The sequence below is a fragment of the Abramis brama genome (genome assembly GCF_963993115.1).
Source record: "Abramis brama genome assembly, chromosome: 12".
NCBI classification, from domain to species: domain Eukaryota; kingdom Metazoa; phylum Chordata; class Actinopteri; order Cypriniformes; family Leuciscidae; genus Abramis; species Abramis brama.
Window position 1 is genome coordinate 32999751 of NC_139974.1, and position 20067 is coordinate 33019817.

Here is a 20067-nt window from a genome sequence, read left to right on the forward strand (position 1 = left end):
ATGCCATGATAGTAGTTCCTGAAATTTGTAGTAGAATTGGGTTTCTCTAATAATACAGTTGAATGGGATTGAAAAACAATTGGTATACATTTGTTATTATATAAAGTAAATATGCACGACACAGTGATGCAAAATTCCGGCAGACACCACAACTTAGTGTAACCGGATGTAAATTCAGAGCGGACGCCGGACGGGTTTTTTTGTGTAGCTTAATTTGTCGTCCGGCTTCAAGCGTCTCTGTTTGGATCTGACTAGACTCTCTACCTCTCTAAAGTTATTTCTTTCTTTTTGAGATAATCGCTGTTTTAAGCGGTGGATATTGACATGGAAGACAGTGAAAAGAAAGCCCCATCTGTAATCGAGCGATATTTCACACGCTGGTATAGAACAGGTGATGTGCTGATCATTATTGTCTATTATCAATTGATACTATTATCTTAATGCATGTTCAGATTAGCATTTTGAAGCGTGATTTTCTTTAAATATATACACTATGCTTTTTAAACATGTTGATTAATTACTGTGTTTGGTGTAAATACTGACGCAGATCTGAAGGGAAAAGTATGTGAGGATCACTGCATTCTACAGCACTCCAACAGGTAGGCCTAGATATATTATATAGCCTATATTTATTCCCTCTTTACTGTGAAGTTTTGTTAGTGTTTCTTCAACTACTTACACTTTTACAGGGTTCTTTTTGTCATGTGAATATCAAAACTCATAACAAATACATTTTAGGTATAAATCTGTACATAAATCCCAGATCCAGCCTTTCAATCTTAATCTATAAAAAAAAAAAATCAACCATGTTTATTATATGAAATGGTTTATATACATTTTATTTTTTACAGAAATTACAGTTGCATGCAATCTGAATATATAATCTGAGATATGGATTGAAATGACACCATGTCAGCATGCATGCATGACATGTCTACTTTATATTTAAGTCCACAGGGCTATAAGTGTCCATTATCTCTAAATTCACATTTTCTTCTCATCAGAATATGCGTCATCACACTTGCAGAGTCTCATCCTATCCTTCAGAATGGACGAAAAATCAAAAACATAAACTACCAGATCAGTGATGGATGCAGCCGTCTGAAGAACAAGGTGTCTGGAAAGTCAAAGCGAGTGGGTACCTTTGAATGATAATTGTAATTAATTACTAATACATCTTAATTTACTCTTTTCCTGAACATTATAATATATTATGTACAATTTATTCTGCAGGGTGGTCAGTTCCTGACAGAGTTTGCACCACTGTGTAGAATAACGTGTACAGATGAACAGGAATACACCATATACAGGTCAGTTATAAAGAGCGCCACTGGATATATATCACATTCAGTTTTTATAATCATAAAATGATCTCAATTCAACCAATATTTTCACAGCTGTATTAGAGGACGTCTCCTAGAAGTAAATGAAGCCATTATGAACAAGCCGGATCTATTATTGGAAAAGGTGAGCATCTGTATAAATCAAAACTCACAGTACATCTTTAAAAAAAAAAGAAAAAGAAAAAAAAATCCTTTTTTCAAACCTAAGGCCACATGTGTGACTTGTGCGTTCATTATTTTTGGCACAGCCTTCCACAGAAGGATACATTGCAGTTATATTACCTAAATTTGAAGAGAGTAAGAGCATCACCGAGGGCCTTCTGACCAGAGAACAATACGAGGAGGTTATCGTGAAAAGAAACCAACAAGAAGAGCCTTGCTGAGATCAACTTGCACTTTGAAACTGCTGAGTCTCCTTTGAGGAATAATTGCTTCAAGCAGGTGAGAACGTCTGGCATCATGGCTTTGTGCCACTTAAATTCAAAAAGACATCTTGAGAAAATGACGACTTGAAGGAATAAGACCTGTCTGCTGGATCCAGAACAGTCTTGGATTTCACTGGGTTGCATTTTGTTGGACCATTATTCATGAGATGCACAAAAATGCCATTTTCATGGTTACTGTTTAGTTTGTTTCATTAAGAACTATTTTCATTTGAGGAGGAACAAGTCTATATCCTCACAGACATTATTTTCCTTCTGGTTGCTATAAAGCTGCTGGAGATCATTGTAGTTTTGAACAAATGCTAAATAAAGGAACAGCTCTCTTCTGGGCAGATTCCCATTGAACTGGCTCTCATACTGTCTTGTATGTTCATTTATTGCACCGTTCATATGCTATGTGCATGTTTTGTTTTTAATCAATCAATTTTACACATTAACCCAAACTAAGGTCAGTGCTCTCAAAACAATAAATAGCCATGTGAACATTTTGTAATTTTCCCAAACAAGATTTTGCACTTTATACAGATAACAATACAGTACATCGCAAGCAAAATGTACACTACCATTTTAAAAGTAATATTTGTATTCAGCAAGGGTGCATTAAATTGATCAAAAGCGACAGTAAACATTTATTATATTACAAAATGTTTTCAACACTTACATTAATAATAAATATTTCTTGACAGCAATTTTTGAACGATCATGTGACACTGAAGACTGGAGTAATGGTGACTGAAAATTAATTTATTCCATCACAGGAATAAATTATATTTTAAAATATTTTATCAAATAAATGCAGCCTTGTTGAGCATAAGAGACCTTAAGCATAGGATTGTGTCCATAGCTGAACATGTATCCAACAGAGAAGTTGAAGTATGTGCTATAAATGTGTTAATTGAGGAGAATAAGTACTTCATAGATAAATTGGATGACCTTAGTATAAAGTTAGTAGGAAATGTGTAAAACCTCAGATGTCATGCTTTGTGCATAAATAAATCACTCAGTCATTAATATTTTAAGAAAAATAACATATATTTAGATTTTTTCTGATTTAACAATCATTCAATGGTCCAACACTAATACAACTTGAGGTCATAGCTGCACAATCATCTCTAAAGCTTATGGTTTGACTGACTGCAGTATAAATCAGAGGATCATTTTAGCAAAGTATCAACTACAATTGGTGTGTGAGTGGAAACCCAATTCTGAAGAGCCTTTTAATCTGTGCCACACTAAAAAGTTGCTCTCCAGTACACGACAGCCTAAAGTTAAACTACTGATTTATATACCTTCTTCACTCTAACCTTTTAGGTTAATGTACCAAAGCTTGACTTACATTGTTAGGATTGAAGTAAAAATAGAAATCACAGTGACCTACAAGGCAGTCAATACTATTACAAGAAAGTACACTTAAAGGGACAGTTCAGCCGAAAATGAAAACACTGTCCTCATTTACTCACCCTCATGTCATTCCAAACCTTTATGATCTTATGTGGAACATAAAAGAAGATATTTTTAAAATACGTTTCAACTGTTTTTGTCCATACAACGACCCAATGACTTTCATTATATGGATAAAAACATTTTTTGGAACTTCAAAATACACTGCCCAGCCAAAAAAAAAAAAAAAAAACTGTTTGGATTTAAACAGGCAAATGCTTAAGAGTCTATGATTGGATCATTATTGTGATTATTATGTTTCTAGCATGTTATATGTTTGGCAACAGTTCTTCTAACCCTAACTGATGGAGTGTGTAGCTTTTCATTTCTTAAACTACCAGGGAAGATGCATAAAGGCCATATTCCAGGAAAACAATGTCAAGATTCATCAGGCTCAAACTGTGAAAGAATGGTTGGGGGGGGAGTGTGAAGAATCATTTTCACACATGAATCGGCACCTCTGAGTCCAGACATCACAAGTCACAACATTTATTTCCATCAAGAGGTGCATGCATTTTTAGTCAAGATCTTGTATTGACAATGCAAGAGTCCAGCACTCTGTAAAGTTTCCTCCAGCACATCCCAAAGACTTTCAATGAATTTTAGAGGAAATGATTCTTCATGCTCCATCCCAACCATTCTTTCACAGTTTGAGCCTGATGAATCTTGACATTGTCATCCTGGAATATGACCATGATGTGTCTTCCTACATGGTTGTTTAAGAAATGAAAAGCTATTTGCCTATTTAAATCCAAACAGTGACTTTTTTTTTGGCCGGGCGGTGTATCTTGTTTTGTGTTTGACAGAATAAAAGTCGTACAGGTTTGGAACGACATGAGGGTGACAAAAAAACATTTTAGGATGAACTGTCTCTAAAAGTGGAAATGGTATTTTTCATTAACATCCTTCAGAAATGCCTCTTTGGAAAGTAACTTCCCTTGCTGTAAACTCTCAAACAGAACACAAAGATGCTAACTTCTCATAGTAATATCCAAAGTCACTGAAGTTGAGTCTTACAGCCTTGAGCAGACTGCCATGTGGCAAGACCACTGTAGGAAGATGATTAAAACTGGATATATTTGGCATCAACTTGAACATGAGGCAGTTATGTTAAATACAGTGTGCAGTTTTTTTGCATCAAAACTTTTTATAATGTACACCTCAATGTTGGCTAATCACGAGAAACGCCGTTGAATATTGTTTCGGTTAAAACCGTAGCTTATTTACCAGCCATTACATTTGAAACAGTTGCATAATGACTTCAACGCATGCAATGAAGGGTTTTTCTTCAATATCTTTTGGTATCTGGAATGAGTCTGGTAACGCTAACACTATCGTACACCACAAAGCGAATGGGCAGAATCACAAAGAATGGCACGTTGTGAGCGAGTGCATTGCCATACACTGTGTATGGGAGAACAGGCAGGATCGCCTTTGGTTTTCAGATCTATTTGCTCTCCAGGAATGTTAGATTGGCCATGTGCTGCTCCAGGGATTTGACCCCAAAGCCGTTGGAGCTTTTGCCGTTCAGAGTTTCCTCGCCGACAGGCGTGCTCAGCTGCTTCTCCCTCCAGTGCTGAGGAGAAGACAGGCAACTGCATTCGGATTGACACTGGAATTAAAGGTAGAAGGTAAAGTTAAATACAAACATGCTAGGATTTGATCATATACATTTTTTAAAGTCACCATGTGTCAAAAGAAATGGAGTCTTCTCTTCTAAACAATTAGATAAAGATCTAAATGTTAAGAAAAGATATAATATAAAACAGAGAATTACAGATCTTGGAAAATCTCTAGGGGCGTGAAGTTTTCATAAGGTGACAAAAACACCAAACGTTTTCTTACAGGTTTACCACATCCTGTAAAGGTGATGCATGTTGCAAAATGTGTGTGGGTGAATTTGGGTTCTCAGGGACAAGAACATTGTTGTGTGTGACTGCCAAATATAAAGACATAAATAAATTGTCTAGAAAGGTAGAAAACTGATTTGTGTATTGCAAATGCCATTGACGCAAACAGAAAAGTATTGAAGCAGGTAAATAAAGCAATTGACGCAAGTAATATAACAATAAAGGCACGCAGGAAATAAGATTTTGTGCGTCATTAGTGATTATAATAAGAGATCTTTTGGGGAGAGAGAGAGAGAGAGAGAGCATACAAGCGAGCGGAAGCCAGCTACAAAACCACAACATCAAGAGAAGACACCTGACATTCTTAAAGAAGAACACATACACTGAACAGAGATGGGGTAAGCCTTAAAATGTAATTGTGTATCTGGCCCATGGAACTTCCAGCTTGCAGAGAGGGGTGTATTTAGCTTTTGTCTATGCAAGAAATAATAAAATGAGAATGAGGACTGCCCTCAAACTCTGATAGTATAGTCTCAGTCTGTTCATTGCTGTAGAGTGAGAATCCATTTGGGGTATCATGAGATGACTGTCTGAAAAAGATAGATTTGTATAACGATATCCCGATAGACTTTACAAAGTCGGTCAAGGTTGCCAACCAGTCGCAATAGTGTGGGCCGTGGGAGTGCATAAGCAGGCACAGCTGTCCTCTGAGGGCGAAGAGCCAGCTGTGGTGCACTGCACGGAAGGCTATCCCACACCACCCAGGTACGCTTGGTTGTGCTTGGTTAGTGATCAGAGTAGACCCTGAGATAATATAATCGGAAAGGGAGAATATTATAGGCCTACCTGACTCCTCCTGAATCTATAAAGGTACACCTTTTACAGGAGTTGAGTAATATAAATAGAGGAAGTGGCTCGTGACCAAGATAGAGTTACGTGGTCGCGGTAGAAACCACCCGGAGGGTGACGCGGCACACATGAAATCAAAATGAACAGTTCTTATTATTTATGGAATAATGCAGTATTTAATGAAAAATTATTTATCCATGCACATCATTGTTTTTGTTTTTTTTATTATTCATGTGCCATCATAATCTCGTATCTCTTGCAGTGATATCTCCTCTCTGATGACGTGTTCATTGGTGTGAGTGCGGGGCAAATTAATGGTCAAATTAATTCCCAATGGACAAAATCAAGTCCTGCCCTACTTTTTTTTCTTGTTTTAAAAGCCGTTTTCGTAAATATACATTTAAAAATATATATTTTCTGAATATTTATTTAATTTTAAAGCTTAACTATAAGTCTGTATTAGATGACATGAAGGTAATATAAATATAAAAAAATATATAAATGAGCAAACATAATTAAATATAATATATACCGATACCAATACATTTTAAAAATATTTAATCCCATATCTTCATGTACCAACCTTTCTGATGAGCTTATTACAGATCGGCAGCAAGTAAACCACCACAGTCAAGATGCCTTTGGTATTCTGTATGGATGAATCGACCTGAACAAGACGAGAAACAGATGCATCATTAGCTGACCAAACTACCCAAAATAAGTACAACATGGCTGCTTGTTTGGGCTCACATTTCAGTCAAGTTATTATTTTGCTGCGACAAAAATCTATACATATCTGACAGGTGATTTGTGGAACAGACTTGGTTCACAACCAATTGTTTTTCTAAATAAAATACTTGGAAACCATGCAAGGGCGAGACATGCTGGGAGATTCTGATTGAGCATGTTTTCCGGAGATCGTTTTCTTGGTTTTCACAGCACGACACAAACATAGCTTCTATAAACCTATTTAAACCCGCCTTTGGCTGTGACCTTTGCTTTATCAAAACAGAAGGATGACCCTAGACAGCATGCCATTTTATCGGGTTAAATGGAGTCATGATAGAGTAAGGTCAGGGTCTTTGCAAGAGAAACAGATTTATTATCTAATCACACGTGGCAGTGACCTGTGTCTGTATCATTCTCTTTAAATGCCTATATTAAGATTAATCTATCTAATTTGAGTCATCCAATTCTAATTTAAAAATTAAAGCGAATTACTGGATTAAATTGTCAAGTCAAACAAACAAAATCCCTATTTATGTCTCATCTGCTCCATTCATTCACTGATTCACAAGCACAGGCCTGCGGTTATATTGCATTACCTTCTGAAAGATGGCGCTCTTCCCCTGAACCGGAGTCTTGGCACAGACCTGAAGCTGTTGACATGCGGTTGACAGCTTCTCTGTCTCAGATATAATAAGCATTCGGTCTTCATCCAGCAGCTATAACACAGACACAATATATTGCCATAACATTTAAAGTACTGTCACATGAGAGATGAGAAGTCGAAACAAATTCTAACGCAGTGGCTGTTTTGCTTGGAGACTCATTTTTTTACATTAGACATCAACTTTTTTATTATGCCCTGTAAATATGCAAAAGTATTAACATGACAGGCTGAATAGGACAATTAAATATATATATATGTGAAATTATGCAAATTGTATTACTTTATTTGTATATATTATATATACTTATTTTACATAATACATATATAATAAAATAACTTTTGAAACTGAGCTATATATATTTATATTTTATACTACTTTTTTTTACATTGTGGTGTATTGTATTCTATGCATATAGCATTGTTTTCCTTCTTTCTATGACCTTTTCAGGACTTCCTGAGGCAAGGACAAATTTAACAATCTAATTGCCCTAATTGAGACTTGCACCCAAAACTGCATTAGGTTTGCCAAAATTGCTGGATTTGAACTGATGGATAAATAAGTGGACGTAAGCAATTTGTATTAGCTGTACTCAGCTAGCAGCTGGGGAAATGCATTGTGGGTCAGGCATGTTTGCAATTATTAATCAAACCATGCGGTGTACCACAGGCATCAGGCTCTGTGATTATGGATGTGTGGCCCCTGTCCGCCCCAGCCGAGCAGGGGTTAACTAACACTGATAGCAATGTCTCTGTGGTCCCGATGAGATGGATGGCAGTCATTACAGCCCTTTATTTACAGGCATCTAATTAAACTGGTACATAAAGGACTGGTGTGCATGCCGGCTGTGTTACCTGTGTGGAGAGAGAGTGGAGGATTGGGCACAGCTGGAGACCTTGGTCTGACAACACCTAAAAAAAACAATCCATAATGTAAGACCTGATTGTACCAGAGTAAAATTTGCACAATTTGGATTAACAGGATTATGAAATAAAGTGATTAAAATCACACAAATCAGTTAAAGGTGCATCAAGATTTACACTGTACACTGGCACAAGATAAAGACTCAGGTCATTTCAGTGGCCTGTTGAGATCACATGACCAACTGAATACTATCAAAGTTACTTTCAATGAAAGCCAGTTCACTCCGTGGTCATATTTGCAATGCCTCCGGGCAGCTAATGAGGGCATCCAAGACCAGACTTAAATGGGGAAATCCTGCAATCTCACAAAGCTACTCGTCTCACTCGCATTTAAATAAAATATTTCAAATTAGCAACAAAATCTGACATGAACCATCCCGTAAATGTTGTTTCTTATGCTAAAAAAAAAAAAAAAAAAAAAACGTATATTTAGGTTGGTCCAGTCAATGCGCATGTGCAGTTCTAAGCACATGTCTCATGCACTGACTGTTTCTCAGGACACTGACTGTTTTCCAGAGCTTCAAACAGCAGTGACACGATGACCAATTGCCAATTGGCTGTTTTATTTAGTACACAAGACTTATTTCGCCATATTTCATGTTGCACGTTCTCCCATTCATAGTAATGAGTGCACCAAAGCCTTTGTTACTATTTAATCTATTTCATCAGTATAATCTCCAATATCACTGCTGCTTTAGCCAGCAAAACCTAAATGAAAAATTATTTACCGCACTGAAATTGAAGACTGACATCTCAGTGAAAATGTCAAAATGACAAAAGCAGCATTCAGGAGTCAAATACAAAGGTTAGTGTCATGCTGTGTCATTAATTACCAGAGATTATTTTCGGAGCGGGTCGGATCTTCAGAAACTGGTCGTTACTATAGCAATGCTCATAACATCAAAATTGATCCATATCGGAAAAATACCATAATTACCACAGCAAAATACTTAATCGCTATATTAAATCACCTCTTTTTGCTCTTGCACAGTTGTAAAGAACAAATCGAATCAGGTAACTGTCATGCAAAATGGCATATATGTATAGAGGTACGTAGTAGACGTTTTAATGTATGGTTGCCGCTGTTTTGACAGAACAAACATAAGTTTGAGACTTTGTTACTTTAAATTATGAGTTTCCAAGTTGTAATTGTGAGTTTGACGTGATCTGTTTACTAGTAGGAAACCCATAATTATGGCAATTGCAAAAGTGAATTCAGTCAGAAAAGGCCATTAAAAGAGGTACGTATTAGTGCCCCTTTTATGCTGTTTTAAAGCTTCCAAATTTAGTTTTGGACAAACTCCTACAATAGATTTACATGCATCCAAGGTCAAAAGATTGTGCTTTAATTTACTTTAATTTTCTCAAATTATACATTATAGCATCAGCTCTATTCTTAGTGTCTGAAAACAAGGATTCAGTCTCTCTAAACCCCTCCTTTCCGAGAGCCTACTCTGCTCTGATTGGTCAGACGGCCCAGTCGTGATTGGTCAGATGCTTTCAGTGCATGTCAGAAACCAAATTCCCATTTCCATATCTGAATTGTAGCTACGGACGTTTCATTGCAAAGTGGATTTGCTTTCGCAGCGCAGAAAACAGCGTCTTTCCCAAAATGTCGACAACACGAACCAAACTCTTCCAGGCCTCAGCTACAACTATTGTGTTTGAGGGCGGGTCAAAGTAGATGTTGTTCACGGGCAGCCAATGAAGACCATAGGCTGCCATAATGAAGATTTGTTACAAACCTACATAGGTTCATACGGGAAGTAAGACTGGAATTATTGACGACTCATTTTTTGCAGTTAAGAATGGATTCTTTATTTGGGGAGGTAATGACTCTAATCAACGTGCACTTAGATGTTTGAAACTTTGCAGACCTTTTACATTCACAAACAGCTATATTACACACTAAATGAAAGGTAATATCCAGAAAAGCATAATGGGGCACTTTAAGAGAACTTTGCAGTGCTGTTCTACTGTGATGTTGAGCAGGCTTGCTCTGTCAGATAAGAGGGTAAGAGGAAGGTGGTGTGTTTGGGTGGAGGTCAGCGTACCCTCTACTAATAGAAAGACACACTGCCTAATCAGCATTTCCTCCCCATTTACAGCACACAACCTGCTCTGGATCACAGTATCTCACAGACAAATGACAGCTGGCCCTTCTAATAATATATTGATCCATCTTTTCCAGGGGACTCATCGCTCCTAATGACACCTCGAACAGATTCAATTAAAAAACCTACGAATGCTGGCTTACCTCAGCTTGGTGGAATAGATCCAAAGTTGTCTTTAGCAGGCCTTCCCCCCTAAATCACAAATGTAAAAACAGCAGAGAGTTAATAAAACATCCTCAAAGATCCATAAAACTGATTGTGTAGGTTGACAGAGTGTGCAGATTAACAACAACATGGTTTTGTTTTTCTGAACAGACATTTTTCAGAAAGCTTAAACTTTCCAGCACGCTGTGCTTAATTTCCTGTGTAATATAGCACTACTCGAACAAATCTGATAATCTGACTATAAAGTTTATGAAAAGGGAGTTACCTGGTGAAGAGGTACATGGAATACGCCATGCTGGATATGATCTGACCCAGTCGAACAATCTCATGGTCCTGCTCGTCCCAGCGCTCCACCTCTGAGTCCACATCTGAGGTGAGGAGACACAGTTCCAGCCCCAGCTTAGCAATAGTGGTTTGCTCCTGAATAGATCAAAAGTAGTAAAACTTTAATCACAATTATAATGAGACCGAAAATACAAATATTAAAGCAAATTCAATATATTAAGTACTATAATAGTATCTAAATAATATAAATATAAAAATATATAATATACTAAAATAACACTGCATATCATCTTGTAAGACTAAAAGATGCAATGATTTGTAGTTTTGACTTTTAAATGAAATAATTTAGTGACAAAATTCATAAATAAAACTAAATAATTCTGTTTTATCACACTTATACTTATCAATTGTCAATTTTAGTTCTTTAAATCTTAATTAACTTCCATTATAGCTTATGTTATGTCAAGTCCAGGTCATTATAGACACAGGTTTTGGGGGTCATGGACTGAAAATGCAAATATTATCATCTACATATGTAAATGGAATGGCAAACAACTATATAATTTGCAGGACAAAAAGAAGAGAATCAAGAATAGAGCATGACAGAAAAATTTTCAACCCAGTTAATTAACATTAATCCAACTTCTGGTCACATATGGCCAACTTCTGGTCATTTTATTATGAGAAATTGTACCTCAGCATCAAGTTTGGCAGCCTTGACTGTCTTCAGGTTAGCAGAGTGTTTCTACAGAACAGATTAATCAGTAAACATAACGAAGGAAATGATATGGAAAGATAAATTTGTAATAAAATCATAATTGCTTGTGAGACTCACCCCTGGTCTCGGAAGAGACAGATATGTTTTCTTATCACCTAAAATGAGGAAGACATTTTATGTATTAAGGCCAAAAATATCCATAACATTAAAATATGCCAACAGAACCCTATAAAACATGATTCAAATGTACGTCTAGCCTAAAAATGGCTGTGTATTATGATGTGGATTAACAGATACAAAGGCATGATCTTGGGGGGTGACAGTTTGTTTTGGGAAATATCTTGGTTGGCACTGATGATGACTGGGAATCTCTCATCTGGAACAAAACATCTCCCCAGGCACCGGATTTCTGTCATGTTACTGATGCCTTCCTTCAAACTCTGACAAATATTGTTCCTACATAAAGCCTTTTATGCGCTGCCATGAGAAACCAGAGTTTCATTCGGGAAGAGTCGACATCGCTCAAAACACATCCTTGAGCGGTATGTCCAAATACAGATGGGCGAAAGGACTTTCACAGACCTGTAATCTCGGTGGGACCGCTGCAGTGCGCCCATAACCTTGCCTACAGAGGTTTATCCAGCCTCTATTCAATTATCTCATGTGAGGGATGTGGATGCAGTGTAAATGTCAAAGCCGCACATCTTTAGCGGATGGAAAAGATAGCAATCTGGCCATGAGGAAAAAGACCTTTAAAAACTGTTATCGCTGCCCTGCCCATAGGCATGAGCAAATGCATTTCGTGCTCCTGAAAATAACTTCTACTAAATGGAATCAAAGCACCCTTTGAAGCCAGATTACAATACTGTAGTATGTACTGTGGTAGTGCGGTAAATGCAGATAACATAAAAGACATACGGGCGCATCATATCTTGGGTTGGAAGAAGCTGCAAGAAGGACCTGTTCGAGTTTGTAGACCTATAAGCCTGAACAGCTTGATTGACGTACCTCTGCGGCCCTCAAACACATCACTGATCTCCTTCAGTAGGATGGCCATGTCACACAGCTGGGACTCCCAGGCCTCGCAAAACACATCCAGGTTTTCTTTGGCTATCTTGCTTGTGGGGTGCAGAGCAAGGGTCTGTGCCGCTGAGATGATCTGAGAGGAGAAATTGGGAGGAAATTTTAGCGCACCATTTTAAAGATCTTTTTCACCAATTTTAAATATATGACCATTAAAAAATGTTAGGGTCAGTAAGATTTTTTTTTAAGAAATTATTACCTTTATTCTGCAAGGACAGATTCATTTGATCAAAAGTAACAAAAGACAAATGTTACAAAATATTTCTGTTTCAAATAAATGCTGTTCCTATTCCAAAATCCTGAAAAAAATTATCATTAAAAAAACCTGTTTTCAACGTTGATAATAATAAATGGTTCTTAAGCATCAAATCAGCATATTAGAATGCTTTTCTGAATCATGTGACTGAAGACTGGAGTAATGGCTGCTGAAAATGTATTTATTCCATCACAGGAATAAATGTAATTTTAAAATATATTAAAATAGAAAGCAGATACTTTAAATTGTAGTCATATTTTATAATATTACTGTTTTCACTTTATTTGATCAAATGAGTGCAGCCTTGGTGAGCAGAAGAGACTTCTTTCAAAAACATTTTAACTTTTGAACTGAAGTGTAATTTTTATGTGACTGCATAATTTGACTCCTGTGCAACATCTGAATATCAATATTCATTGTTGGTTTCTCTCCAGTGTCCCACAGCATAAATGCAGCATCTAACTCCGTCGGCAACTGCATAATTATGATTTACAGCTTACTGGGAGGACGTTTCAAAAAACACACACACAGCAAAGCAGAGCTGGTCTCCGCTGAGGGTGTGGATTCAGCTGGTAATTACCTGTGGCTTTTGGAATAACTGATAAAGCAACTCATCATCATGCACCCCTGAAGCTGCTGCTCTCCTGCTGTGCTCTTATTGGCTGCCTGATCTTTAGGCCTCATCATTATTGGCTGGTGAGTGAGGTCGCCCTCTCTCAGAACACTCATTCCTGCATGCAATCAGATATGCTAATGAAGAGTGCTGATAAAATGCACTGCAAATATACTCGGTTAAATATTACATTCTGCATATTGGCCCAATCTAACCTTTTCCTTTTCAAGGAATGTTTGTATTGGAATCTTTTTTAATGTTTGTATTGAAAAGGGAAACTTGAACAGCAAAGATGATTTCCATCCAGCTCTGTGCGCTGAAGATGCATTTTAATTGCAATTTTCATGCTATTTTAGCAATTTTAGTTATTTTCTTGCCTGCGTGTCTAAGTGTGTTTGCCTCGGCTGTTTTTCTGTAATCGGAGCCGTAAAGTCAACAACAGAGCACAAAATGTGACAAATAAGCATTGTTGATTTTTGAAAAATAAGCATGAATAACAAAAAAAGGCAAATAACAATATTCAGTGTTTTTATTAACAAAATCTATATAGTGAAAGTCTCTGAAAGCCTTGCCAAATAACATATCAAGCTGAGATGCCAGATTCCTACTCTTATAGCAGACAACCTCTCTTTTGTTTACCTGCGGACCAATGACACGGAAAGTTTCCTCAGCGTGAATGCAGGTGATCTCCAACGGCTCGGTCCCCGAAATGTGGCAGAGCAAACGACAAGTCTGAAATCAGAATAAATGGCACCACATTAAAGTTGAACCTATAGTGAAATGTAAAAATCGGCCCTGCAATTACATTTGTGTCCTCAGAAATGTTTTAAAAGTGAATTGCTTCATAATGTAATCATGTTAAATAGTGCAGCTCACCTCCACCAGCTGCTCTTTGTGTTCGGTGAGTGTGCCGGCATAGTCAGCCACAGCCTCCAGGTTTCCATCCCCACCCGAGGCCTTCAGGGCCTGCAGCACCAGATGATCTGAATGCAGCTTCAGCAGTTCAGTGGCCCTCCCCACTGCTACCTTATGAAGCTAAACAAAGGGGAAAATGTGCAATAATGTGAGCTGACCAGTGAATTCCCCCAAGTACTGGTATTAATTACATGCTAAACAAGACAATATTGTTTTTAGCAACAAAACTAAATGTTTTTTTTAAACACTATTGTTATATGAACAACCAGGCAGCAACTGTGCTGATTCAATAATAATTCAAAACGAACAATACAATACACCATCAATCCTTCTTCCAAAACATGTTTTTGTCTTACCCTGATTCGCTATGGTAAGCCTATTATACGTGTTTATATTTTAGGCCAAGCAGGATGCTTTTCATGGGAAATTGTGTACTTGCGTCACTCGCCCATGCGTGTCTATATTTACTATGAATACACGCCAATGCAGACATGTTGACAATATGGTGTGAAATTGTCCGTTCAAGTGCAAGAAGACGTGAAAGAGAAATCAATTCAGTATACGTGCGTTCCGGAAACTTCTCACACAGCGAGTACCGAATTGAGCTCTCTTTCATGTTTTCTTGCACTTGAATGCTTAAAAACACTTGCAAATGATAAACATTCATGACAATGCAGCACTGGCCTGATTGGGATAGTGACAGTTCCGTCAACTATTGGCTATCGGGCAGTCTTTTTTGTCGAGCCCTGCATTTAGATTCAGTGCGTCAATTCTGCGTAGAGTTCAAGTGTACGCCACTCTTTCTCTCACGTTGAAAGCTCGTGTGTGAGAAAGTGACAGATGACGCTCTCAGCAAAGCAAAGTTGCGTAAAGCTCAGCAGGCAATGAAATTATATCTGCACTAAACTTATTTATTGCACAGGCGAATAAAAATCGTACAATTTCCTAGCCTTTGGCTAGTTAAAGAATTTTGTCGTCTTAGTCGTCTAGTGTGAAATTTGGTCGCATATGCGAGTGATTTACTCGCATTGTAGAGGGTTGATTATTAAATTTATTTATTTATTTTTGTCTCTCTCCCAGACCAATATACTAATTACATAGGGTCATGTTATGTCCTATATACAGGTTATAATAATACACTAAACACAGTACTTATCTCATAAACATTTCCACAGATGTTCAACTCATGACATTCAGATCAAATACAAATGTACAACTTGAGCAAATATGAGTTGTCATGGCACTGTAAATTCAGCAGAGGCGCTACAGGAAACACTGCGATGGACGCCTTTGAAGAAAGATTGTTTTAGATGCTTTGGCTCATGGGATTCAATCCCTGCGCATAGCTTGTCACAAGAATCTCACCTCTCGCCTGAGATCACTGACACTCTGACAAGTCTTCAAAATAGAGAGCTCCATCTCGTCTGTGGCCTCTTTGGCTTTAAGCAATTGCTGCTGGAAGGAAAGAGAAACAGAAACAAAGATAGAATGAGAATTTAACACACTGCAAACAGAATGATTTTCAACCAACCGAACATGCACAAGGCAGCAGCCATGCTGAAGAGCCTGTCAAGTTTCAACACAAGTGTCAGTGTGGCTCAAGCAGCCTGAAAGACGGACATGACAGTCTTTATCTGCGGTTTTCTCTTCAGAGGACAGACAGACAGGTGGGTGGGATTGCTTTCAGACGGGATTACGGTGGGATGTCAACACAAACACGGCACACAAGCCATGTGAATGTTTGAAGCGCTCTCATCTTCGTGCTTTACTCGGAGACATCACACTGGGACTGCAACAGTCATTGCACTTCAGTGAACACGCACCTAATGTTTCTGTCATTGAAATGTTGGACAGGTAAAGTGGGGAACAACCCTAATATTATGATGTAAAAACAACACTGTCTCTAAATAAGTTTTGGCTGATCACAGCAAAGACATACCCCGTCGTAAACGCTCAAGGACTGTTTAGGAAGACAGAAAGAGTAAATAAATTGCAGTGCTTGAGTGATGAAAACGCATGCCCATGGTCTGTTTATTGACAGGTGCACTCAAAATTGTCAAGGGTTTGTTTAAATGAACAGTTCCAATCTGATTGGCTTGTTTTCTGCAACTTACAGAATTGTACACAGGTTTTTGTTTTAATCCATTTTCTTTTGAGGAAGAACAAATCACTGGATTTGAAGTTTGCAAGATTGGCATCAGAGTTTTGTCTGAAAACTAGTGAACCAGTCATCCATAAGCAAAAGTGCATGTTTCACTTTGTGTTCTGAGTTGTTTGTGGGGGAAAACTGTATATTTTACATTTTGGAAAACAGTAATTATGATCAGCGTCTATAATTTTAAAGGACGCTTTCAAATTTCCACACTATTATTATCTATTATTTTGATATAACCCATTTGAGATAAACCCTCCCCCTAAATAGCAAGTAAAACAAAACAAATTGTCACTTTTGATGTTGGTCAGACAGTCTCTTCCTGTCTAAGTGGGCGATTCTTGGCATTTTTTGCCTCAAGTGAATAGCCTGAGACTAATGAAAACTAGGAAACGGTTTCATTGGAAAAAACTAAATAAGAAAATAAGCAAATGTATAGAAATAAAACGAATAAATGTTTAAAAAATAAAAAATGGTAACACTTTACATTAGAGAACACATTAACTATTAACTAGTTGTTTATCAGTATGCATATTACTAGCATATTGGCTGTTTATTAGTACTTTTAAAGAACATATTAATGCTTTATTCTGCATGACTGTATTCTATATCCCTTAATTCACTTCAGAAGACACTGATTCATCCACTGGGGTCAAATTAATTACCGTCACGATCATTTTGTGTGGTTTTTCAAGAGTCAACCCAGTGGCACCCATTCAATGGCATTTTATGGACTCACAAAATGGATTGTTTTCCTAAAAAAATTTGTTTGTGTTTATCTGAAAAAAGCAAGTCATATACTTTGGAGATGGCATGAGGGTGAGTAAAAAACAACTTTGGGGTGAACCATCACTTTAAAAGGCTCAAAAATTAGCCAATGAGCAAGTTTTGCTATACCAAGAGAAATTTCTAGCATAAAAAATAGTTTTGAGCATGACTAGAAAAAAATTATACTACTAGAATTTCAAGGTCTTTTTCTTCACTTTAATGATTTTATTTATTTCCATGACTTTTCTAGGCCTGGAAAATAATCATTTTAAATTCCCTAATATCCAGGTTTTCCATGACTTAATTTTATACATTTTGGGCTACTATTTAACATTTGCCATGTGTTCTGGTGAGGTCATGTTACTAGTAATGTCACGGGAAGTTGCTTTGCACAAATGCATAAGAATTACGAAAAGTTAACACTTCAACTTTCCCTTTTGAAAAAGAATTGTGAAGATGTTGACATTTTCATGTTTATGTAAAGTGAAAGAAAAAGAACAGAGTTTTTCTTTCACAAGCCATTCAGTGTATAGCAATGAATACCATGTTAGTAAATACCAACCTTCATATTAATGCTGCTATTAAACCATTACAGTGTGTGTTTTTTGCACTTTTTCTTTCTTTTAATTATTATAATTTCTTTTATATTTGAAAGACATAAGATTTAGAGTCAACTCTACCTATACACAAAGTCCATATTTGATCTTAAAGAACACGTTATTACATACAGACCTTAAAATCATGTAAGTATCAATTAAACATGTCTGTGTGCTGCACAGTGAAGGAGAACATGGCACAATGCAAGCAAATGAATAGCTTATTCAAGAAACCAAAGGCAGGAAGCAGGAATGAATGAAAACCTATAGATCTGCACTGCAGGGCTTGTTTTTCCCAGTGTATGAGGTTCAGGGACAGTTACTCCACAGGAGGGGAGACATGCAGAACATCCTTCACACACTGCACAACAAAGACGTGAATGGCAGATATACAAGCCAAGATAAAACTTTGCTTTAATATATCTGGGATGCAGTTTGTGAAGTTTTCCCCCCTGCTGTCACCATCAAGTGAGACGCAAGTCATGCGGTGAATAACTAGTCGGTGCAATCCCTAATGCGTGTGTGTGTCTTACCGCATGTCTCCATGTGTTGATGAGCTGTTTGGTCTCCTGACGTGTGATCTGGCAGAGTTGTATGATTGTCTCTCTCTGCTCGTGGCTGGTGTAGGCAGAGTCTGTAAAGTCTTCGGTTTTCTCTACCAGAGCCTCCAGCTGAGCCGCCATTGCCTCACAGGACACACAGTACATAGAGTCTCTCAGACCCTCCACTTTAACCTGAAACGCATACATACATACACACAAACATCTGGTGATATATTAAGATTAGTGGTGCATGACATATCAGTTACTGTTCAATGTCTGCATCTTTATCTTATATACGATATTTAATTGTTTCAACCAATCCATAACATCAGAATCAGTCAAAATTTCTTCTGCTTGGTCAGAGCACAGAATGAATCCTCCTTGATGTAGAAAATAATCTTACTACAGGTTCTTTATACCCGCAGCAATTAGGATGTACAACCACACATTGAATTGAAATGCACATTAGGTACAGTTTATTCTTATATTTTATATTTAAACATACTATAATTTTAGGTATTGCTTAGTAATATGAATAGCAGTTTACATGGCATTGTTGTATGCTAAACATTTATATTTGCTTTGTTTGTAGATATTTTAATTTGTTTTATTTTATTGGTTTGTGCTGATGTAACACCTTAATTTCCCTTCGGGGATTAATAAAGTGACTATTTTCTATTGTAATATATTTCAAAATGTAATTTATTGTGATGGCAAAGCTAAATTTTCAGCAGCCATTACTTCAGTCTTCAGCGTCACATGATCCTTAAGAAATCAATATAATGTGCAGATTTGCTGCTCATGAAATTATTAATTTCTTCACATAAAAAAAAAAACTTTTAAAAAGTTAAGGTATATGTGTATTGTTTGACTGATTGGACAACAAGCAATACTTTTAAAAGAAGTCTGACATTAAAAGAGAAACTTCATCCAGTGACACATTCATCTAAGAGCCCGTGGCCTACACCTGCACCTTAAAGTCTTTAATCCCAGCGTAGATGCTGACAGGAAGTGCTTTGGCCTCCCCTCCGCTCCTCGTGTCAGTCACAATCTCAATGACTTGCTCCAGGGCCAGACGCATACGCTGGAAGACTGCTTCTTTGTTGATCCGTGCCGACTCGCAGTCTGGATGTCTCAGACAAGTCTAAGAGGCAGAGAGGGACAAAAATTATCTTCAAAATGCAGACGGACAACAGAGCAAATTTGACGTTAACAGGGTGTTTTTACACTTCACTTCATTTTTCAGAATAAGGAAAGAGATATTGAGGTACAAATAAGCTTAATGACTTAGAATAGAAACTTTTTATTATGCTTTTTCATAAGCAATTAACCATCAAAAATGTTTTGGCCTTGTCGTATTTATGTCATTTATGCAGTGCTTCAAAACATTCGAGTGGGTTGCTGAAATCAAGGCCTTATTTCCTGACAGAATGAACACTTTTCACATAATAACTACTTCAACTTCTTTCTCTTAGCGGACCTAATAGAGCCAACTGCTTGATCTTGAACTCCCACATGAATCTGCTTAAATATTCGAGTTCAAGTCAGGTATGGCTCTCATTCAATAATAATTGCATACAACTTTTCTTACTTTCATGCAAAATTAAAACTTTTATATAAA

General features: G+C 37.2%; 2 protein-coding genes across 3 annotated transcripts in view; one reads left to right on the top strand and one right to left on the bottom strand.

Moving 5' to 3' along the window:
• The first annotated feature begins 202 nt into the window (after window positions 1–202).
• Window positions 203–2135, top strand: abitram (actin binding transcription modulator). The gene is made up of 6 exons (XM_084131283.1): window positions 203–391; window positions 548–599; window positions 1005–1134; window positions 1234–1310; window positions 1398–1467; window positions 1592–2135. Exons 1-6 carry the CDS (start codon window positions 325–327, stop codon window positions 1724–1726), a joined length of 531 nt encoding a protein of 176 aa, XP_083987409.1. The 5' UTR covers window positions 203–324; the 3' UTR covers window positions 1727–2135.
• A 664-nt stretch (window positions 2136–2799) lies between these two features.
• Window positions 2800–20067, bottom strand: part of ctnnal1 (catenin (cadherin-associated protein), alpha-like 1) — a 64436-nt gene continuing 47168 nt past the window's right edge. The window contains exons 6-19 of one of the 2 annotated variants that reach the window (XM_084131282.1): window positions 19420–19590; window positions 18438–18638; window positions 15754–15840; window positions 14350–14508; window positions 14113–14205; window positions 12530–12680; window positions 11639–11676; window positions 11498–11548; window positions 10784–10938; window positions 10497–10545; window positions 8171–8227; window positions 7251–7370; window positions 6509–6592; window positions 2800–4838 (exon numbers count right to left, since the gene is read on the bottom strand). In XM_084131282.1, the coding sequence (XP_083987408.1) occupies window positions 4674–4838; window positions 6509–6592; window positions 7251–7370; window positions 8171–8227; window positions 10497–10545; window positions 10784–10938; window positions 11498–11548; window positions 11639–11676; window positions 12530–12680; window positions 14113–14205; window positions 14350–14508; window positions 15754–15840; window positions 18438–18638; window positions 19420–19590 (1581 nt within the window). In that variant the 3' untranslated portion in view covers window positions 2800–4673. Of the gene's footprint in view, window positions 4839–6508; window positions 6593–7250; window positions 7371–8170; window positions 8228–10496; window positions 10546–10783; window positions 10939–11497; window positions 11549–11638; window positions 11677–12529; window positions 12681–14112; window positions 14206–14349; window positions 14509–15753; window positions 15844–18437; window positions 18639–19419; window positions 19591–20067 lie in introns of both variants that reach the window. The other variant, XM_084131281.1, reaches the window with a different exon arrangement.

Excerpts from the sequence above, each read along its gene's own strand:
- abitram (XM_084131283.1), top strand. The coding sequence starts at position 325 with ATGGAAGACAGTGAAAAGAAAGCCCCATCTGTAATCGAGCGATATTTC. Across the intron at positions 600-1,004 it reads ATTCTACAGCACTCCAACAG|AATATGCGTCATCACACTTG; the intron begins GTAGGCCTAGAT and ends TCTTCTCATCAG. Across the intron at positions 1,468-1,591 it reads CGGATCTATTATTGGAAAAG|CCTTCCACAGAAGGATACAT; the intron begins GTGAGCATCTGT and ends TTTTTGGCACAG.